This window comes from Xenopus tropicalis, chromosome 1 (genome assembly GCF_000004195.4).
Source record: "Xenopus tropicalis strain Nigerian chromosome 1, UCB_Xtro_10.0, whole genome shotgun sequence".
Lineage (NCBI taxonomy): Eukaryota > Metazoa > Chordata > Amphibia > Anura > Pipidae > Xenopus > Xenopus tropicalis.
Genome location: NC_030677.2, coordinates 57,242,083 through 57,266,899, shown reverse-complemented (window position 1 = coordinate 57,266,899; position 24,817 = coordinate 57,242,083). Strand labels below are relative to the sequence as shown.

The window sequence follows — 24,817 nt, the reverse complement described above, 5'->3', positions numbered from 1 at the left end:
AAGGTTAGTAAATTTCATTTGGATAACCATAAAATGTACGCAGTGTATCTGGCAATATCCTTGGGGGACCACAATTCATTTCCAGGAAGTCCCTTTCATACGATTGGTGCCTGCCAACAATTTCATGTTCAGATCATCTTCCGATTTGTTATTCTTAGGGCTTTATCCTACAATTTCAGTCTAAATGTTAGTTCATTGCATTTAAACCTATGATCGATATCTGAACATTCGTCAGAAGACTAACGCATATGGTAGTGCTGGGCGGTATACCGTAAAATACCGAATACCGGTTTTTTTTTAAAAACCGATATTCATTTTTGAAATACCCCCATACCGGTGATGATCGGGTTGCGCCCCGTGCGTACGTGACGTCAGTAGGCACGGGCGCCCCGTGCGTACGTGACGTCAGTACGCACGGTGCGCCCGTGTGTACTGACGTCACGTACGCACGGCCGCAACCCGAAGCGGCAACAGAAGCGGCACGGTCCGCATCGCTGGCCGCAGCGCTGGCCAACTTGCTGTATGGGGGGCTGTATGGGGGGTGGTGCTTATAAATAATAATCGTAATTATAAGGGGAAAGTGGAGGGAAAGCTTCCTGCTGGTCACAGCTGGTTACATGCTCCCTCTACTTGCGCCTCACTGGTACAAACCTCCCAAAATTGCACATTCCAAGTACAGAACTGCATGAAGCAGTGCTTCATATACCGATTTAGAACCTCTGAGGAATTGTACCAACATGAGCCTTTCCATATATTTTCAACTTTGTTCCCTGTGGATTAAATACTAATTGTCTCAATAGCAATATTTAGGGGCCCTGGCCACCAATGTTAATTGGAAAAAAAAATACCGTCAAATACCGTGATACCGATATAATTTTGAAAAATACCGTGATATAAATTTTTGGTCATACCGCCCAGCTCTAGCATATGGCCACCTTAAATCACCCACTGTGGTCTTATCTGATGTAGTACAGCAAAACTACAAATACAGATCTATAGCTGAGTCTCCGATTGTGTACATAAAGGCAAGTATTACAAGTAAAACATCTTGTAATAAATCGGCATTTAATATTAGGGTACAAGGGGCCCAAACACCCTTATGCATTACACATAATGGAGTTCCAAATAACCCCAAAAGAGAAAAATACTATATACTTACCATTCCTCTTTTATTTTGCCTATTCAAGAGTCTGGGAAAGAAGGCAAGATATCAGTGTAGCGTTTTGCAAGTGTGGAAACAAACCTCTGTATTGGTGCAAATTTGCCTATTGTTAGCACAGGAGCCTCAGTTTCTTATTTGTCTTGAACCCTACTACTTTTTTTTGCCCCATTGCCTTCAGATACCCCTTTGACTTGGGTACTGCAAACAAACTGTAACTTAATATTCTTCTTCTATAGACTGCTGATAACTACTAGCTAAGCATTGCTTCAATGACAGATGGTGAAAGGCCATTTGTCTTTAACACAAAAATATGAAGTTGGAAAAAGTATTCTTACAATGAGTCCCACAGGATAAAATCTGTTTCATAAAACTTCCAGATGCAACAAATCTTGAATTGTCTCATGCCAAGATCTTCCCACATTAAACTGCTTCTTACCAGCATAACAAATCTGCAGACTCATTTGCATTCTCTGCTGAGTTACAAATGGAATGTGTTTATCACTAGTAAAGGCAAAGCTGAATTTGCTGGTTTATATATATATATATATATATATATATATATATATACACTCATGGCCAAGAGGAAATGGAGAAATTAAGTAATGGTAATTAATGGTAAGTACTGGTAAGTAATGGTAATGGTACTTTGGGTTCTAAGTGATAAAAAATAGAAATAAAATTACTCCAATTTACATAGGTTCCCTACTTGACCTGAATTAGCAAATGCCCACTTTGCACCTTATAGTAAGGTAGTCTAAGACATTTAAATCAAAATGTAACGGGAAAAAGTAAAAAAAGAAAATATGAGTTAAGCGAATCATTTCTTTGTGTATAATTAATATAGGTTTAATATAAAGTGGGCCACCCCTAAAAGTGACCCATTAGTCAATTGTAAAAAATTGTAACAGTTTACAGCAAATAATATGGGATGAAAAATCTTTGTTCTTTTTTATGTAATTCTATTCCCTATTTATGATTTATTCCCCCAATAGTTTTTTCTGATGCCCAAAGATGGCATATTAAGCAGCCTGTGCTTTCCAACCTTTTTCAAACAGTGGGCTGTCTAGCTGTGTGCAACAATATATCAACATTTGAAGGCATGCAAACAAGTCTGTGGGGTCCTTGGACAGGCTGGAAGTCATAACAATGTTACTGAGTGCCTTTCCAGTACGGGCAGCCCAGTACTGCAGCGGGCTATTTGTTTTTTTAAAAAAAAGACTATTGTTTCCCCCAACCAGAGTGCAGGCTCTATTAGCCCAGACCATTGGTAGGGGAAGCAATTTTTGGGTGACACATGCCCTTTAAGGTATGGAGGTCCACATTATGTAAACCCCAGGTCCCCAGCATTCTGAATAACAGGTCCCGTACATGTACTTGCAGACTAAAGGTGGCCATACACGCACCGATATTATCGTACGAAACCTCGTTTCGTACGATAATCGGTGCGTGTATGGCATGTCGGCGAGTCGACCGATATCGCAGGAAGCTGCTGATATCGGACGACTAGCCGATCGGACCAGTTTGAAAATTTTGATCGGGCGCCATAGAAGGCGCTTGACCAAAATTCTCCCTTCAGAGCTGAATCGGCAGAAGGAGGTAGAAATCCTATTGTTTCTACCTCCTTACCTGCCGATTCAGCCCTGAATGGTGTGTGGCAGATCTTACGATGTTTCGTGCGACCGATGGTCGTACGAAACATCGTCAGATCGCCACGTGTATGGCCACCTTTAGGGGCAGATTTACTAAAACTTAACTCGAATTATCGCACAAAACCAGCATCAAAAATAAGTCTTGAAAAAACTTTTTGGGGGTTTGCAACTTTTTAGCCGTCAAAAATCCCAACCCGAAAAAGCTGCAGTTAGTAAATGCCCCCTTATATAATATATAAGTGTGAAAAATCAATCACATATAGTATACAGGCTGCAAACCATAATCATGGATACTTTAAAATTCTTATTCTGGGAAGATATTTAAAAAAAAAAAAAAAAAAATAAGAATCAGTGTTTGAGCATATTATTTGTTTGCATAGCATACTACAGAGCTGGGTTTATCCCTTGAAACAGTATCTTAGTGTATGTCCCACTGGATGGCATCACATGATCATGAGATTCCAGAAATACTAAGGCACTTTCATAATGCATCTGTCAAGCCCTCAAATAGGATGCAGTAGCTCATTAAAGCAATATGGAGTTCTAAGGAATAATGAATAGTTTAGAACATAGCAGAGTGTCTTCAGTATATAAATATTTTACACCATTTCTGCAATATTGCTTATATAACACACCATTGCCCTGGCATTCTGAAAAAAAACATAGTATATAAAATAGTCTGTAAGTTTTACAGTGTCACTATATTTCCTTGTATTGTATATACAGACCAACAACCCCCTACTTGCCACTGAGCAGGATTAAATAATGTCATGTAGTTTCCTGTTTGGTGACTGTGCCAGTTTGCGTATAACTATTCCTTCTGACAGACGATTTCTACTCGATTTGCTTTTGTTTACTTTCCTTATTCCACTGCCTGTGTTAATTTACCCTCTTAATGCCATATCTTGCTAAAGTGCTCAGAACTACAAAATACTGTAAGCTGAGTTTTTTCCATTAACCCTTTGAATGACACAGTAGACAACATATAAATTTGGCTTACAAGTCCTGGCAACGGGCAACTTCCAGCACTCTGATCCACTCTGATTTCCTACCTAAAAACATTTCCATCAGCTTGTTGAAACATTTATGAACATTTTTTACTTTTAAACCCACCCCTGCTTGCTGCAGAGGCAGACCAACATTGTTTAGGTTTGGATGTTGCGTTACCTCAAAGGGCAGTATATTGACCTCCTTACAAGAATGCAGGCACAACTACTAAAACAGGATCAAATCTACAAATACACAAGTGCTAATGAAATATAGATGTTTAAGGAGCCTTTATACATATATTTCAGCATGAGGAGAGCAGCCAACATATTTCATGACAAAGGAATTCATGGATTGTGTGTGGAGACAGTGCTGGACAAGAAATACTGCAAGTACTAAAACGCCACTATAAACACACATTTAAACATACATAAAATGTACAGTTTAAGAAATGAATGGCCAAACAAAATGCTCATCCTCTTACATCATATTATCTTAGGGGCCCATCTGTTATTTAATTTGTTTTACAGATGTTATTATGTGATTATATTCATGCAGCAGTACTATACTAGAGGGCTAGAGAAACTTACAAGAGTCACCAAATTATATCTAAACATGGGCTGCTAGCTGAATTTTAGTATTCTTATCTATCTCTGTAATCATAAATCAGTACAACCTTTGCATACATGTGTTGCTGGCTAAACAGACTTCCTACAACAACAAAGTCCTGGATATTGCTTTCAAACCGGTTTTTTTCTTTATTCCGCAATACTGCAAACACCATGCCACACCTTCCTATAGGAGACAGCAAGTGTTGTAGAAGGTCATAGAACAGCCCCAAGAACATGTCCCTTTAGTATTCTCAGTTACATAGTTACATAGGGTTGAAAAAAGACCAGAGTCCATCATGATCAACCCTTCCAAGTAAACCCAGCACACACAAACCTATACCAACAACTTCACCCTTTACATCTGCTTAGGACCAGTCATATTGATTGCCATATTAATCTTCATAATACAACGTTGCAGAAAGCTTGCACTGGCAATGTTCTGTTCAAACATATATTTAACGCTAGTTTTTCCTTGTTAAGACTATAAACAAATAGGCATTAGAGGATTTCTCCAGCATGGTTTTTATCCCATTATCAGCAGCCAAAAAGTATCAACATGTAAGGTCACCTCCAGGGAGTTCAAGCAAGCACAAGTGCATCCAGCTGAAGGTAGGTGCAGTGGGTCTTAATACTCAGTCACATTGCTTTCTGGGGGACTTTATTTTAATTGCATCACAGACTCAAAGTCATTAGACAGTGTAGGACTCACGTATAATGAGGGGCCTTGACGTGGCACGTGAGCTTACATATTTTGGCCAAAGTGTGGTACTAACACCTCATTTTTTGTAAAAATTATTTTTAAAGGCAAACTAAGCGCTGGCAAACTTTCTTCTTCTTTGTGTATAGGTAATGGTTTTTTATCGTTTATAGCAGCTGGTCAACTCCAGATTGTGGGTTAGACCGAGCGCTGGCACAATAGTGTGTTTCTAGCAGCTGGTCAACACTACAGCGTGGGTTAGACCGAGCGCTGGCGATTTCTTTCTGGGTTCAGTGACCTTGGGTAATACAGAACTATAATCTGAGATCTACTGTGCCAGGGTGGGTATGGGCCAATACAAATCAAGGAAAACTAGGGGCAGCCTTTTTGCTGATTTGTAACCCACACATAGTAGTGCACAGAAAGCCTAAAAAGTATTACTGAAAGTATTACTAATAAAAGTATTACTAACAGATTCTATTAACAAGAAAGTACACCATGAACAGAATGTTACATACTCTTATGGCCTGAACACAGAATACAAATGGCAGTGTATGAATATACTTTATAATAATGTACTGAAAAGTTCACAGTGTTTGACAATGCAAAAATCATGCAGAAAATTACAGTACTCCTACTCACACAGTCTGGAGCCACGAGTCAAACTTACAATTTCTATTTCTAGAAACCCCATCTGAGCAATGACAATGCTGAAGTAATACTTAGAAGGATTAGTAATGATTTTAGCTTTCAGACCACATGGATGCATGACGCCCATGCAGATAGAAACGCCACTTCATACCCAAAAATAAAAAGTGTTCAGCTACTCCTCCTACCACCTAACAATTTGGGGGCGAGAACTGCTTTCAAGTTTAAAAGCAAATTATATATATATATATATATATATATATATATACACATATATATTCTATAATCCACCAAATATTCCAGAATATTACATATACTAACATGGATACAAATCTGTATAGTATTTGTGTTTCTGAGTGGCTGGAATGCCTTAAAATCAATATCAGTCTGCTGTGGTTGGATAGTAGTTTGCAAGGTAAGCTGATACTTATTTATTGTCTGTTTATGGGAAAAAAAAACATTTGTTATATGGCTTAAATACAGACAATGTAATAAAACAGCAAAAAAATGTTATGCTTATGGGCAAAATAGTATTTGCTCATCTGTATGCGTGGCAAAATAAGGGGAGAGAAAGGAAAGAAAAAGCTTTCTTCTTTCATTCCCCTCTAAATTTTTTTTTTTTTGCCAGCATATTTTTCCAGCGTGAGCACACATTAGAAAATTTGGTATTGAAAACATTTATTACAAGTAACATGGGCTAAATTCAATTACAGGAGCTATTTATCAGGGCTACTGCCTTAATAGCAAACCTGCATAAACCTGCCAACGAGGAAGAGATAGAGAAACTTTTATGCGGATTCCAGATGTATTGCTTGAAATCCAGACAAAACAAAACTGCGAGTCTCTGTGGGAGAAAACTAGGTCAGAGATGCTTCCAGAATGCACAACTGACAAACAGCCCAAATAGCAAACCTAAACCTGAATAGACATTACTTCGGTTAATCATTAAAAAAGCCTTCCTGTGCACAGTCAAGGACTGCAGTATCAAGGAAACTTATATTCCTTTCCTTGTCTTTAGTCAGTACTTAAACATCTATTATTCATAATAACATAGAAAGGCAGTCTAAGGACCAGTGATGAGGCCTTGGCTGTAGCATCAGATGAATATGGCCTTCTATAGGTGCCTCCCATATCCTCAATTGCCAATGAAAAACAGAGCCATGCAGTTTGATACAGGACTTCCCAGTGTCTATTACTTTCATATAAAATGAAAAGTTGGTAATTACTTCTGTGAGCAGAAGCAAAGTTCACATAAGTTGACAAGTATGTCAGGCAACATCAGCATCTATAAAAATGCATAGTTACATAGTTAAATTGGGTTTAAAAAAGGCCAGAGTCCATCAAGTAAACCCAGCACCCAAAAACCTATACTGACCTATCTATACACTCACATACATAAACCATATATACCAACATCAATACTAACTGTAGATTTTAGTATCACTATAGCCTTGGATACTGTGCTTGTTCAAGAACTCATCCAGGCCCCTCTTAAAGACATTAACACAATCAGCCATTACAACATCACTAGGAAGGGCATTCCCCAACCTTGCTGCCCTCATCGTGAAAAACACCATACACTGTTCCAAATGGAAGCTCCGTTCCTCTAATCTAAAGGGGTGGCCTCTGGTGCACTGATCGTTTTTAAGGGAAAAAAGAACCCCTCCTATCTGCCTATAATCCCCTCTAATGTACTTGTAAAGAATAATCATGTCCCCTTCACAAGTGCCTTTTTTCCAGAGAAAACAACCGCAACCTTGACAGTCTAACCTCATAAATCTTCCATCCCCTTTCCAGTTTAGTTACACGTCTCTGCACTCTCTCCAGCTCATTAATATCCTTCTTAAAGGACATGTCAAAAAATTTTGTCTAATAGAAGAAAACCTTATTCTAAGCAACTTTGCAACATACATTCATTACATATTTGTAATGGCTTTTTAGTTTTTTGTATATATAACTGCTATTAAAGGCAGTGTCTGCCTGTCCTTTCTAGTCTCTGCCCTGGTGTCTCTGGCGTTTGAAACAATGTAACACAAGCAGCAGATTTTACAGACCTGCCTTGCTAGAGTAGACTGGCACTTGCAACATTGTTTAAAAAGTAACAACCAGGAGTTCAACAAATGCTGCTTTCTATAGCTATAACATTAACAAATAACTTTTAAAACACTCATAATTTTTAATAAATCCATATATGAAAGTTGCTTAGAATTATGTTTTCTTATTTTCTTATTAGGCAAAAAAAATATTTTTGGGGTAGACATGTCCTTTAAGGACTGGAGCCCAAAACCGCACTGCATACTCAAGGTGAGGCCTTACCTGGGACACAATATCAATGTCTACATCATATTAAAAATAATTTAAACTATGCCTTTAACTGAACGCAAAGTGCAGATAAAAGTTAATACTGCTACTATGTCTTAAAATCTGTTATGTAAATGCCTTATTCAGAGGTAGTAAGCAGATATATGACAGTAAATGTAAGAAATAGGAACAATACTTTTCCAATGCCTATGGATAAAGAGATTAGTCCATTTACCCTAAATAAGATTCCACATCACATCACCACATTACTGCCTATGGCGGCAAAACCTTGCACTCCAGAATGGAGAGCAAAAACCTTCCTTCTCCTTATGAAATCATTACTGTCTGCGTTAAGGGTGGGAGGGGTATAGCACGTAGTAATTTCCCATTCCCTAACTTGCACATCATTTACACATGCAAGAAAGGGAGTGCCAGCGGCCGTGGTTGCAAAATGCTGCCTTAAGTGCAGCTAGACTTTGGTGAGAAATGCACTCGACAGGAATGATTTTGTGTCTCTAACATTTGCATGGGAATCTTTTTAAATGAACCCTTATATGACCAACAACAAGAACAGAAATGATTTTTCTTCTGTATCAACCTTTTAACAAGTGAAATGACAAAGCACAATACAAATTTTAACAGCATGATAAAATGAGATGTACAGTGCGAAAAATTATTCATACTTGTTATTAAAGAATTCTGTTTTATTATAATTGGAGAAACATCTAATTAGCTCAGATTCAGATAGTCTAATAGCCTAACAATTAGAGTCTCTGCTGTAAATTGTTTACAAGGTCATTAAAGCAGATTTCTGATTTAATTCTGCTTAATCTAATATTGAAATGAGCTTAGCTTGCCTAACAATGCATAATTATTTACAATTCAGTGATTCTTCTTTTAAAAGTTGGTATTAATATTTATTGATCCATAGAATAGTTTTTTGTAGATTTGCTAGGAAAATGCTCTAGCATATTTGCAAGTTGTCATTTCAATATTTAATTAAGCTTCTCCGTGCATGGTTGTTTAATGAGAACAGTTTCTGCAACTTCTGTGAGGGGAAGGGAGTTTGTAATTTCACCATCCACAAGGTAAATTTGTGACAGAATAATGCATTTTGGGGTTTACTTATAACCAAGATGTTCAAACTGAGCGTCACAGATAGGATAGTCTCATACATAGTCCATGACTAGTCTGTTCAAAACTGTTCAAAATCGTGTTCTCTACTTTCATTGCCTAAATGGTGATCAACTGCTGAATCTGTATTTGGGAATTGAGAAATAGCTATATGCCAAGTACGTAAATAATGTATTTGGCACAGGGTACATTGAGAATAATTAAAATCACAGAAACTTGTAGTTAAGTGGTGTCAAATAAAAAACACAAACACATGCATATGCAACCTACATATTTGAATTGTTTGTGAATGAAATGGGACAACATGAACCAAAGAGGAATTATAGAATAACTCCAGGTATGAGCAGTTCAGCTCATTAGAAAAAAATATACCACAGAAAATAAAAGAATATACCACAGAAATTATCTAGGCTGATAATCTGGACATCTTTACAATTTCATTCCCTCAAGACTCCCATCTAGTGTTACAATAACAATATATGGAAGCAACACGTAGGCCTTCCCACCGGCCTTCCCCCGGGAAAATTTTTCGGGAAGATTAGTCACCTGCGGTAGCTGAGATTTAGCTGTGGGCGACAAATCCTCCTGTGGACCATCAGCCTAAAGCTAAGGGCACATGGAGCTTTAGCTCCGCTGCTCCTAACCAGCGTTTTTTCTGCAGGCTGAGAGAAGCGGATCTGCTCTTTTACGCACCCAGTAAAACTGCATTGAAGAGTTTTTGCTTCTGTTCAGCTACATGAAGCCGAGCTGAGCAGGGATTGGCCCAAAAACACATAAGGGAGTGGATCTGCTTCTCTCAGCCTGCAAAAAAATAAAAATGCAGGCTGAGGGCAGCAAAACAAACACTCCATATGCCCCCAGCCTTAACAAAAAGAGGTATGTAACTATGTGCCGTTGGCTTTTTATCCAGGCACTTCAAGCAGTTACCAGAGCAACTTGAATCAGAACATTCTAATGATAACAAGCACCAACTATATTATGCATTTACCATTCACATAAAATTGGAAGTAGCAGCAGTGGCTTCAGGTACTTCTCTACCAGTTGACATATGACAGCAGAAAATGTGTGCTATAGCCCAAAGTGAGATGCCTCAGACACTAGAAATGAAGTCCTAAATGTATATATAACATATGAATGTATAATGTTCAGGGACCAAATGGTTTTCCTGAATGTCCAAGCCTATTTCCTGTCCAGTAAATGCTAGAAAAATGTAGAGCAGAATTTAGGAAAATTATGGCCCATAAGAGGCATTTTCATAGCAGAGTCACAAAGTAGGAACTGACATACCTAGTAATATGAAATAGTGAGCATGGTCATACTGAACAAGTAAACAGAAAGCACTTGCCAACTTGCAATATGTGTGACATTCCCACATTTCAGTATTGACATCTGACTAGACTACAATACAGAATTCATATTGCTTGCTGTCTGTGGGAGATGTAATTTCTCATTGGCGTGTATTGCAAAAACGTCCATCACCAAAAAAATGCCATCACCCAATGGTGCGAAACGTGTAAGGAGGCGGAGTATGTGTACCATAAAGCACTGGAAAGCACCTGTTTGTTGTTTGGTATAGAAAAATATGAGCCAATAAATGGTTGTTTGTTTCACTGTTAAATTTGTTGACTATTTATATTTATATTCAGGACCTGTCAGTGAGAAATAACTATATCTATCTAAAAAAACTCAATAGGATTGTTCTGTCACCAGAAAAAAGGAAATCATTTTTAAAAGCTTGAATTATTTGATTAAATGGAGTCTATGGGAGTTGGTCTTCCCCTAATTAAGAGCTATCTATAAAACATGTTTCTGGATAACAGATGCTGTACTTTTAACTAGAAATATCAGCATCCATAGCTGAAAGGCATGGCTTACAATAGACATGGGGCTGCAAACTTGAGAAACTGGGCCTGCTTGGTATAACTGCTATATCAGATATAAAATTTGGCAACACCTTGAAGAAATATAATTGTCATTAGAAGTATTTTAGCAAATGATAGCAACCAGTGTGGACTGTAACGCACTATGCAGAAGCTCAGACATTCTCCAGATGGTGTCTAAGAAATGTTTTATTATACTTGTAAAGAATCCAAAAACACAAGAATTAACAATGATGCACCTTTCATAATGAACAGAATTAATCCGCTCCTTTGCTCTCTCTCTATACATATGTAGCTCACTACAAAAGAGGCTTAATGGAATTTCCCCCTCACTTGATTTTTTACATTCCTATCATTTCTGATGCTCCACATTTGTCAGAGCATGTTTAAACTGTGTTATTTTTCATTTCTAGAATGAACACAACCATGAATTCCAAATGGGATTGTCTTTGCCGCAGCAAATTAAAAACAGCGTTGAACAGATGTCCATCACAGGGTAAACAGGTACAGAAAGGCACTCAGAAAGGACTATGGAGTTTCATAATATTTAATTATAGTCAAACAACTGTATTTAAGAACAATGACATTTGAGTAAAAAAAAATGGTATATCAATTAGGCATGCACTGAATCCGGGATTTGGTTCCATGGTCCTGACCAAACTGAATCCAAATCCTAAAAACCACATGACTTTTTGTCATGTAAACACGGAAGTTGAAATTTTTTTTAGCATGTGCTAATTAGGATTCAGTTCGGTATTCAGCCAAATTCTTTACAAAGGATTCGCCGGAATTTAAAAAGGGGATTAGGTGCATCCCTAATATCAATTACCATTAATGTTTAATATACTATTTTTATAAAGAAAACAGCTTGTATTCTAATTAATATGTTGGCTACTGTAGTCAATGCTTGCATTGCTTCTAACCTGAGTAGAAATGCAAAGCACAGATCCCATTCTACCACTGAACAATTATATGGTCATATTCATTTTAAATCTTTTATTAAGAGGAATTATTCATTATATGCCCAGAAAAATAATGAGACCAATATATTCATGCATTAAACAGAAAAGAAGTACATTAATTGACTAATGTCTATTCATCAGAGTTTCTCCCTGAAATAATACCAATGGGTGCTTGCACCCATAATAGATATTCATTGAATGAGAGCTGCATCTTGGCATGTTGCTAATAAAAAGATGTGCTTGATCTTCCTCACATGATATCAGTTTCATTCTGAGTAAATGCAGAGCAGAGTTGGGCACTCCTATCTAGAGCATTAAATCTTTTAAATCATGTCTGCATAAGCAGCACAATGTTAATAAACCTTACTGATTTACTGGTTCATCCACCTGTGCCCTAGTACACAGACCTTGTACAAGCGCCCAGTGTTATAAAGTTCAACACTCTAAGCCTACAAACTCTAAAGCTTTCTCCAAATGCACTACACATGCAATAGCAACTGTAATACAAATAACAAACTGAAGATGGAGTGGTCATAGTCCTGTAGGATACATGATCTAAATAATATATCAGTCTATCAGAGCACTTATTTCCCTTGGTAAGACTTTTTTTTTTTTATATAGGTGATCCTTATTCATTCATTATGAAATAGTTATAAAACAACCAACATATGATAAACAAATCCATGCAAATACAAAAAAAGTCAAGAAAGATCATGCATGGGAGACCTTACAATCTGTTTTAGATGGTGAAACGCAGGCACCTGAAAATCATGGAGTAGAAAGGAGACAAGAGAATTCTGAAAAGTGAAATAACTGGGTCAGGCAGAAGATTTTCAGGTGACAGACTTAATCACTAAAGAGACTGTCAACTGAACAGCAGATACAAAGCTAAGAAAATTGAGAGTATGATTAAAAATAATGCTTGAATAACTGAAAGGAGAGAGTTGTAGAGTATAGGATTAAATGTTAGAGAAGGCCTGTAGCCATAGAAAAGTCATTTGCACTATAATATTAACAAAAGAATTTGTGAGCGAAATAGTTAGGGATAGCAGCCAGGTTAGTGATTTCGAATAGGTGTGGGATTGTATAAGAAGTTGGCTAGATGTAGTACATGGGATGTGTTCTTGGTGTCTATTAGGACTCCGATAGCAGCAATTTTACTGGAATAAAGTAGGAATAAAATTGATGAGGAAATGGAGATCCAGCTGCCACCTTCCATATGGAATAGGCAGGGCATTTTTTGTTCATTATTACAAAAGGTTTTTTAAGCACCATTGTTTTTTCTGCCAGGTAGCAACGGTAGTCAAAACATGCCAGGTTCCATTAGCCTCTCATCATCACAAAATAGGCAAAAGGTTTTTACATTCTGCCCTAGACCAGCTGAAATTCTCCTTATACTTTATTTATTTACTGGAATTTATTACATGTGGAACATTTTCCAGGAAGTGACAGAAAGCTAAAGCAGCCCTGAAAGGCATTCCTGCTTTCACTACATTATTTTGTAGGCCTGTACAGTTACTTTAGCCTAATGCTAAAGTAACACTTCATCGTTGACTGGTGTCACTTTGATTTTTAAATACAAACACACTTAAATATTTATATAAAATCTTAATCCAGAACCAGTTTATCCACATCTATTTCACAAGTCCACACCCAGCAACTGTGAGAGTTTGCTTTCCAAGTCCCACAATACCATGCAACTTGCCTTCTCACGTACCCATAATAATTATACAGGCTGAAGGGCAGATCCCTTTTGGGTTCATGCTCTTTTTTCTCTGTCTTTTTTTCTTTTAACGTGTAATAAAACGAAGTGCAGGATTCTGGAGAACTGTCTTAATCAAGCATTGTAAAGATAAAAATATAAAGGCAGACAAAATATAGAATTATGAAGACATTTGAAGATGAACAAAATTAGATATTTTTTAAAAATCTGATGTAGAATAGTATTAGTAAAGGTGACTTTGTGATTTAGAACAAGAAGTCTCACCTATCTCCTGAGCCTCTCAAAGTATGCGGTAACAACAAAGACCAGATAGCAACACTACATATAGAGGGGGGTATGTATGACACTGGCACGACAGTTAAACGTTTTAAATACTGGTAGGGGACCCATTATCCAGAATGCTTGGGACCTGGGGTTTTCTGGATAAGGGATCTTTCCATTTTTGGATCTCCATTCTTAAAGTCTGCTAAAAAATAATTTAATATTGAATAAACCCAATGGGATTGTTTTGCCTACAATAAGGATTAATTATATCTTAGTTGGGATCACAAACAAGGTACTGTTTAATTAATAAAGAGAAAAAGGAAATAATTTTTAAAAAAATAGAATTATTTGCTTATAATGGAGTCTATGGGAGATTGCCATCTCGTAATTTGGACCTTTCTGGATAAATATATATCTTTTCAAATATTTCACTGGAGAATCCTGAGAGATTTAATCAATACCCATGACAAGATTTTCATGACTGTCCTGAAATATTCTGATTATTCCTAACAGTTAGGAAGGTTTCTAATGAAATGACCATTTGTCGAATGTGTTACATTGCTTTTAGCAGTATATATCGAGTAGAAGTAAATCAAGTGGTGAGAAATTATTTGGACAAATTATTTGAGGGTGGGAATTAAATAGTTAAATCTAAAGCCTTTAGTAATGCTTTACTGAGCAGTAATCATTAACCATCAGTAGCATTACAAAGAATTCATAAATTGGTCCTCATTTCTATTACCAACTAAATTATTGCTCACAGATCTCTCCCCCCACCCAGCCAGGGTGCATCTAGATGGGGGGGTGGGTTTGACTACATTTCCCAAAAATCTCTTTCCATAAGCACTAACTTTGCTCACAGCAGCCAAAATTTCTGTAGCTGATATTTAAGTCAACAACAAAAATCAAATATATAAGCAACTTTCATAAAGATATATGATAGTGCTATATGTTCACAGACACCATGAGCATTTCTATTAAACCCCAGTTTCAGCAGTTTGTAGATATGTGACATCTTTGTACCCAAGGATGAGCTGTTGTCAGGCATACTTGGTATTTACACACCTTTGGCTGCAACATGTACTGTGCATTGTACCTGAACCATCACCAACTAGCTAACATTAGTACATACACAGAGCGCGTCATTCTTACTTACTTTCCGTGTATAAGCCTGTGTGAGATTCTGTGATGAACAAATTGCTTTTACTATAACTATGTATTTTTGTAATTTTTGTTTGAAAAGATTTTTAGAATCTGTCCTGCTGTCCATTTTTCAAGAAATGTTTGTTTTTACATGGTTATTTGGCAGCAAGTTTCTGGAATGGAAAAAAAATGACTATTATGCAAAGTTACCAAATTGGGCTTTGTGTAAACTATGAATCTTTTTCATCCCTCACATAACAAGCATCAAGTATGAATAATGCATTCATCATTTGTTTCAGTTTCAAAAGAAAACTTAATCTCAATAAACATGAGTTTTTTCACTGCATTGACCCTAAATATTTGAACTATAACTTTTGTAAACTTCTAGAATTTGTTAAAACGTTCTTCTTTTTTTGGCCACTTATTCAGGACAAAATGTAATTGTGTCACATTTGTTATAATAATTATCACTGCAGTCCTCATTTACAGTCTGATCATGATGTACTAACAACTTTTCTCAATTTCTTATCATTTGCATGCCTTCAAAGGATCTTAATTTATTTCTACAATGAAGTTCCGCAGAGCTTTAAAATAACTATATACAGACCAGGGTCTGACAGACAACCATTAAGGAACAAAACCGTAGAATTAAAAGTCTCTGCCGATAATCGATTTCAATCTAAATACAATGCCCAAACGCTTAGCCTTTCATTTCTCAACATGAATTTTTATAGACTTTAAAGTAATATTAGGCCCTATACACATCTATTAGACAAGACCAAAAGGATAATTTCAGTTAAACAGTATGGGGAGATGTATTATTTGTAAAGTTGGATAAATTCCTTTCTATAAACTAAAACCCCATCTGGTGTCAATGAATGTTGTTTCCTGTTTAACTAAAGCTCCATCAGCTTCCTCCAAAAATATCATAAAAACTGAAGATATTCAGCCTTTTCAGAGTTTTGTATGATGCTGTAAATAATTACTAATAACACTGTACCAAAATGTTAGGCACCCCCAAGTGACTTAGATCGCTTACCTTCTACCCCGGGCTGGTGCCCCTGTACGGAGAGAACAGCACCAGCCCGGGGTAGCAGCGATCGCTTCCTCCTTCCTTTTCGCTTGCGCGCACATGCGCAGTAGAGTGAAAAGCCGAACTTAAACATTAAAGTCGGCTTTTCACTCTACTGCGCATGCGCCGGCCGACGGATTGCGCCGGCAGAGGAGAAAGGAAGGAGGAAGCGCTTCCTGCAGGTGCCCTGGGCTGGTGCTTTTTTCTCCGTACAGGGGCACCAGCCTGGGGTACAAGGTAAGCGATCTAAGTCACTTGGGGGTGCCTAACATTTTGGCACCCCCAAGTGGCTTAGCCTTTCCTTCCCCTTTAAAACTGCAATTTTCTATTTAGGAGTACCTAATGCAAATAAGCATAATTTAGATGCATTTTTATTGTATTTTTTTAGATTACTTATTTTTATAATAGAAAAATGAATCATAAAATGTCTCTTTCAAGCAGATCATATGTACTAGCAAACAGAATATTCTTAACAATCAGATCATTTGGAATTGCATGTATGTATGTATGTATATCTTTATTTATAAAGCGCTACTTATGTACGCAGCGCTGTACAGTAGAATACATTAATACAAACAGGGAACATTAAATGATATTAACTTGTATATATAAAAATGGTTCATGACTATTGTAATTCCATAAGCTCTGTAAAGACTCACTAACTACTTAAACTCTATTTATATTATGTAATGTTTACATTTTGCAAATATATTTATTTGGCCTCTTTAAATACAAAAACTATTTATATATAAATATCCCAATTGTGGCAAAGGGACACTATCCAATACTCACTACTGTTTGTCATGAAGAAAATCAAAATCCTTATGGTCTTTCATATGTATATTTGTGGGTGGACTTGTAATTTTCATCCCCCTTACTATTATGGGAACATCACTATCAGTTTTTTGATCAAGGCAGCCAGCAGCTGCTTTCCATTATACTAAATCAGTGCTGTCCAACTGGCGGCCCCCGACCCCCCTCTGTGTGGCCCCCCACCTGTCTGGCTGCTTTGATGGCTTACTCTTGTGTAAGCTTTAAATGGTATCAGTACTGTGATTAACTGGCCCCCTGCATGGTTCTCACCTCAGATTCAGGCTGTAATCAGGCTGTATTGTTTAAATATGTAATCCCCTGTGTTGTTCACACCTTTTAATCTCTGCATTGTTCACCCCCTGCAGTGTTCACACCTCAGGCTCAGGCTGTAATCACCCCCATTGTTCCCCTGTTCACACCTCAGGAGCAGTAGAAACCCACAAATAATCCCTGCACACTACAAAAGGAACATATACTGAGGTGGTACTGCAATTAAAAAGTTTTTTAATATATAGTTATTGTGCAGACTGTAGGTTCAGTGCCAGCATTGTGTCACTGTAGACTGCCTGTGTGTGCCATACACACAGGCATCATAGGGCAAGCAGAGTATGGCACACACAGGCAGGGTAGGGAAGGCAGAGTATGGCACACACAGGCCAAGTATGGCACAAACAAGCCAAGAATGGCAAACACAGTGAAAGTATGGCACATGCAGGCAGGGTAGGGCAGGCAGAGTATGGCACACACAGGCCAAGTATGGCACAAACCAGCCAAGTATGGCACACAGGTAGGGTAGGGAAGGCAGAGTATGGCACACACAGGCAGGGTAGGGCAGGCAGAGTATGGCACACACAGGCAGGGTAGGGCAGGCAGAGTATGGCAGGTTTTTGCTGTACTACAACCATTAATACGGGTATGGTCATGTAATAACATGGGTGTGGTTTCAAGTGGGTGCGGTTTCAAAAAGGGGAGTAGTCAAAACTGGCTTCCATTATCGGCCCTCCACTACGTAGGTCGGAAAAATTCCGGCCCTCGGTACCACAGAAGTTGGACAGCACTGTACTAAATAGTAGATGTGCTGCTTATGACACAAGTGCTGGGAGGAAATGTTTATGCACTGTACATATTTCACTCTGCTATAAGAAACAGGATTTAATGTATATAAGTATAATGCAAAGGTACTATTTGAAAATTTGAAAAATTGTTGATAGCTGTGGCTCTCCTAGAGTTAACTGCTGTGGTCAAAAACTATAGTTTAAGGCTGATGCCAAAAGGGGCGTATAATCAGCAAGCCGAAAAACACTTGCCAAGAATACGCCCCGCTACTGTAGATTTATCCTACCTTGTGCCTGAACCAGAATGAATAAAATACGCTCGGGTGCAAGCACATGTAGCCAATATCCGCCAAAAAACACGAGACTTCATATCTTTGGCGGATATCGGCTACATGTGCCAGCACCCGAGCGTATTTCATTCATTCGGGTGCAGGCACAAGGTAGGGTAAATCTACAGTAGCTGGGCGTATTCTCGCCAAGCATTTATCGGCTTACCGAGAATACACCTGTGTGAGAATACACCTTAATTTGCAATCTCAGAGGGAAAAAGTCTTTAAAGGAACAGTAACACCACAAAATGAAAGTGTTTTAAAGTAATTCAAATATTATTTTCATGTTACCCTGCACTGGTAAAACTGGGGTATTTGCTCCAGGAACATTACTACAGTTTATATAAATAAGCTGCTGTGTAGCCACAGGGGCAGCCATTCAAGCTGGAAAAAGAAGAAAAGGCACAGGTTACATAGCAGATAACAGATAAGACACCATTGTATTCTTCAGAGTTTATCTGTTATCTGCTATACAACCTGTGCATTTTCTCCTTTTGAATGGCCACCCCCATGGCTACACACCAAGGTATTTCTATAAATTGTAGTAGTGTTTCTGAAACAAACACACAACTTTTACCAGTGCAGGGCAAAAGTACACTATAGTTTAATTTCTTTGATACATTTTCATTTTTTGGTGTTACTGTTCCTTTAACCTCTTGTTTCACTTAATATTTGCAGATAATCTGTGTTTAATGTATACACCTTTCAACTGCACAGTGCTAAAGAATATGTTAGCACATAAACTGGGGCAGTCTTCACCTCTTGTAGTAGTCAGTATTCCTATATAATCTATATGTTTTTGCTTTAATTATCTTTTCATTTCCTACCATTAATTATGTTTGATTTTCATACTAAAGACTTCTGCAGCTTTCATGCTTCCAATACGAAAACTTAAAAATTTAAACTCAGCCCACAGTTTTACAGTCAGTGGTCTGTGACAAAAGTACAATTCTGCTAGCTGTAATAGCGCCACAAATACTTATATGTTGTGCCAACATGCAGGCAATTATTACACAGTTGCAAGGCAAGACACTGTGGTACGGAAACATGGAACTGCACAGTTAAATATCAAAGTAGAGCAATGTGGATAAGCTCCTAGAAGATGGTTAAAAGAATGTTCCAGAACAACAATGAAGTTTTTAGAAGTACAGTTATACATTTGAAAATGTGTAGTTTAATGTACATAACTAAATGAGTTAATATCTTCATCATCTTTCTTCTCAACCTAAAAAGCCTAAAGAGAGAGGATAATCTGTTTGGACTGCTATGATTATCTTTAGGATTGCTGGCCAAGCTCTGGCATATTCCTTGATCTGCACTTTGACAGGCCTCTGGATAATATTCATTTGATTTGGTTTGCAAGAACAAACAAAATTAAGTAAAATCAGAAATCTGTTTAATGTAGATATTTAGCTCAGACTTCAAAAACAGTTTTTGGATAGTTGCATAATGCAAATTCTATACACACATCTGGGCTCTAGCTGTTTTCCTACTTTCAAATTCAAAAGATAGATAGACAGACAGACAGACATGCACAAAGTGCATTTTTTGTAATAGACTACCAGATTTAAAGAAAAAGCTATTTAAATATTCAAAGCTATTCAATATACAAATGAGCTCAGCGGAACAGCGGTTGAAAAACGCTGAGGTACAGAATAGAACCCCAAATCTATAGTGCAATAATGAGGTAGCGCGCACTCTTTTATCAATACATTATTTACACTGTATTTGATTTGCTTTGGCTCATTCTGCTACATATATCTTTATGTATGTAGAAAGCATCTAACAGAACCCCATATATTTCTGCTTCTCATCCTGTTGCTCATAAAAAGGCACTTTACATTAATCTGTTGAGATGTATATGAATATGCCAGGGCTGTGTTCTAAACCATTTTAACTTAATTATTTCAATTATGTGAGAGAATTATGCAATCGGAACAAAGGATCAAATACAGGTTTGTGATTTGTTATATGAAAAGCAGATATCCAGAAGGCTCTGAATTACAGGAAGGCCATCTCCCATAGACTCCATTTGAATCAAATAATTCAAGCTTTTAAATATAATTTCCTTTTCCTCTGAAATATAAAGACAGTACCTTGTACTTAATTCCAGCTAAAATATAATGAATCCTTATTATAAGCAAAACAATCCTATGATTCCTACGGAAAGACCCCTTATCCAGAAACTCCAGAGCATTCAGGATAATAGGTCCCATACCTGTATATTATATTGAGGACAAACTGGAGCAGCATTAGCCAGGGTACATAAGGTGTACAAGTGTCTAAAACTTTAATTGCTGACATTATGGCCAACCAGATATGATCCAAAAGTTTTGTAATGTATGAAAGAACCATGAAATGATCAATGTTTTTTGTAATTCATTGTTCAATTGTTACAATTCTTTTGAAAAGTGGGTAGGCAAACAAAAATACATTTCTTCAGATTACAACAGATGTGAATTATGAAAGATAAGCACTTATACAAAGCTCATATCTCCATTACTTACAGGACCTTATGTTATGTTAAAAGCATGGAAATGTTATGGAGTTCCACATAATGTACAGGATTATTGGTCCTGGGCTTTTCACTATAAGAATGTTATGTTTTTCCTGTGCTTCAGAAATCCACCTATGCACAATAACCGTTAATGCACTTGCATGTAATGAATATTTCTACCTCATCCAAAATTACAATTACATACAACTTTATTTCTCATCCACTGAACAAGAAATTACTGAAGGCATGCCAATTTTCAAACCAATCACACTATTTGCACAGAGCATTGAATTGCTAGACAAAGGAAAGGTTTTTGAGCAATTATGTTCAGTATATAGAACAAATGTATTATGAAAAGGATAATCAAACTCTGATAAACAGCTTTTTGATGCCAGATAACCCATATGATAAATAACATTTTAAATAATTCTTAAAACCCATATCACACCCAGGGATTACTAAATTACACATTTGGAAAAGCCAATTAAAGCTTGCAAGGTCTGATGTATACACCGTGTGATTTCTTACTCACCTGGACATGTTTTCTGGAATGTATCCTGGAACTGGAAAGCCATCATTTCTCCTGGATGACAGGGTATTTTGAGCTAGTTCAGATTGTGTTTTCCAGCTCTCAACCAGTGAACTCACAGGAGGAAATGAACTCAAATTTTGGAAAGACTGGTCTCTGTTAAGAGGTCTGGACAAAGAAATAGTGCCTTGGGCTCCGATTCGGTAGTGAAATGACTGGCCACATGAATTTACACCAACAATAGCTGAAGAAGGCATATTGTTCTCTGGATAAAAACTGCTATCCTCAGTCTCTTGTTTAATTGCCATATTTAGGCTTTGGTTAGAAAAGCCATTACCTTCAAAGCCATCACCAAAAGATGAGACAGGTGGTCCTAAAATTCCAGACAGAGAATAATAATCTTTGTCATCCATGAAAGTAAAGTATGAGCCATCCATGAATGGAAATGGATTTCCTGACTGGCTGCCTTTAAAAAGAGCACTAGAACAAGTGCTTTTACATGACTCCTGCTTTACTGGGATTGAAAAAGTGGGCTCTGAAGAACCAGTATCTCCAAAACAAGAACTACTAAACATCCCATCAGGGTCCGGTTTAATAAATTTTACAGGACTAACAGTCGAATCAGCAATTTCATTACCCATTTCTTCAACTTTAGGAAATATGATCTGCTGAGCACCTTTATCCTTCGTTTCTGTACTAGTTATGGAATCCGAAGCAGTCCCACCATCTGCAGGCGTTACTCCAGGAAGGAATCCCAGTGTGCTGCTTGCAGGACTGCAAATAGATGATCCCATGGAACTTGCAGCTGGGCTCGAAATAGTGGACCTATTATTGGCATTGGAAGGACTGGAAAGAGAACTTCTTGTGTTTATATTCCCAGGACTAGACACAGAAGGCCTCACTGTGATATTATTTGGACTGGATACTGGAGATTTTAAGCTGCCATGACTTGGAGGGCTTGAAATAGGCGATCTCATGCTACTAAGTGGGCTAGATAAGGGTGATTCCACAGTACCCGCAGGGCTATGAGATATGGAGCATCTATTATCTATATTTGGTGAGCATGATTGCGGAGTTATCTGGTTAACAGGACTGTGGGCTGTAAAATTTCCAAAAGTGGTGGAACAAGAGGTTGAACTGATTCCAGTGGGACTGCAAACAGGAAGTGCCACAACAGAGGGGCTACTGGCTGACAAGTTTTTTTCACTGTAAGACAAGGGGCTCCTTACAGTATTGCTCTTTATTTTACCATTCATGGAATTGTCTGCTTTTATAGAAGACCTTAGGGACTGAGTCTGACAATCTGCTGGAAAAGTACCTTGTGTAGTTTGCTTGTAAAATTGATCCATACTCTGATAAATAGTTCCAGACCCAGTTGTGCCTTGTTGGTTCTGCTGATCGTAGGGGTAATCTGAATCCCGAACAGAATCCATGTACAAACCCATTGATTCAGCTACAGCTGCAGATAGTTCTTTTGACTCTAGCTCAGGTTTAAGTTCTTGTGTCAACAAACCAGGCTTAGTGCCGTCTTGCTGAAGGCAAGGGAGGAGATCTTGTTTCGCTTTACTGTCTGCTTTTGTATTATTTTGAGGGAAAGGATCAGAATCACAGTTCACATTTACTATTTCCATGTAAGTGTTCTCAGGAGTCTGCTGTGTGGAATTTGGAGAGGAATAATCCATGGACTGAGGAACCTGGCCCCATTGTCTCTCCATGTTGCCTCCTTCCTGGAAGTTCTTATATCCTTTAGTCTCCATGCCTGAAAAGATAAGATATTTAGCTTTCACTAGTAAAAACTTATAGTTACCTTATTTAACTTCATTGATGACTTTTAAACATGTTTTTTTTTTTTTTTTTAACATAAATGAGTAGAAGAGCAGGAACTGTGTGTATGTATATATTTATTTATATTTTTTTCGGGGGGTGCACTAAATCCATAATTTTAGGATTTCACCTAAAAAGTTTCAGTTCAGTTCAGATTCAGTTTATCATTTTAGGCATTCGGATTTGGCCAAATACTGCAAAAAAAGGTCTTGATTTCAGCTGAACTGGAAATTCAGTGCACTGTACTATATATATATATATATATATATATATATATATACAGTGAATATTGTACCCCCTATTCTAAAGTATAAGGATATCCGAGAATTTCCATGATCATATACAGGTGACTCCTTATATTACAACGGGGGGGGTACTGTATTTTTAATAATACATAAGTTTTAGTCAGTCATGTGAAAGAAATTACACTATTTATGAATTACAACCGATAACATCACCAAACACTTTTTATATGACTATAACTTACAAAATAATCATGACTAGATAGATATACACACAAATAAATATACATACATCTTATGCATGAACACACACCAAAAGACTATGAATTTAAGATGGGCTGCTTCCAGAAGGCTGATTTATTATCTCTGATGTATAGAAACCTTAAATCAATGCCTGAATTAGCACAAAAGTAACAAAACATCTAGCTGCTCCAAAGAAGGAACCAGCTTGCAGAAGATCAGGAAAAAATGGAGGGAAGCTGGCTAGTCCAAGAGTACAGAATTCAGGCATTTTTAACATAACTTCTATAGGGTTTTAAAATAGGAGAACTTGGACACTGAAGGGACATGGGTAAGTAGCTGGCCACTGCAACTATCACACCCCAAATAAATTTGTGGCAGATGTGCCTAATTAACTTACAGTCAGTGCTAAAAAAACAAACAAGAAAAACTTCATAAGGAAAAGCCATGCTAACTTTGTTTCTATGTTAGTATTGGTGCCAGAATCTGTGGGATCAATAAAACCAAACTCCCACTGAATCTGGTGCAGCAGTAATCGGTGGAAATAATATATAAAAGGTTTTTACAACATTTCTTATGTGCAGGAACCCTGGAGAAGTGATCTGTTCGCCATATTACATGTGATTTTTTTTTTCATTTACGTAGTGCATGATCCTTTTATGTACAATTCTTTATGTATTAGCCTTTAGAGCAACAACATGTTTAAACAGGTCTTTCCTTTTTTATTTGCCACTGCCTAACTGGATCTTACAACCAAAGTTTTCTATCACAAACTAGTCAATTTCATCAGGAATCGATAAACCTGACATTGTGTGGAAAGAAACCAGAGTACCCGATAAACTCCTTGCAGACACAGAGAAAAGAAATTCCTTGAAGATAGCACCCTGGTTGAAATCATATTAAGAACCCCAGCACTGCAAGGCTGCTAAGATGAGGCAACACATGGCCCAGCATCTTTTCTCATGCAGGTGTCATGTTAAACTTTTAAAATTCAACTTATGAGTCAATGTAAGCATTGGTCACAAAACGTGAACCTAGCAGGCTGCATCTTCTCC

At 37.4% G+C, this 24,817-nt stretch overlaps 1 protein-coding gene across 2 annotated transcripts in view; it reads right to left on the bottom strand.

Annotated features, from left to right (window-relative positions):
* nr3c2 (nuclear receptor subfamily 3 group C member 2) overlaps positions 1–24,817 on the bottom strand; it is a 185,185-nt gene that overhangs the window by 152,141 nt on the left and 8,227 nt on the right. For both annotated transcript variants that reach the window (XM_031895503.1, XM_002933501.5), the window contains exon 2: positions 21,460–23,215. In XM_031895503.1, the coding sequence (XP_031751363.1) occupies positions 21,460–23,213 (1,754 nt within the window). In that variant the 5' untranslated portion in view covers positions 23,214–23,215. The remainder of the gene's footprint in view (positions 1–21,459; positions 23,216–24,817) is intronic.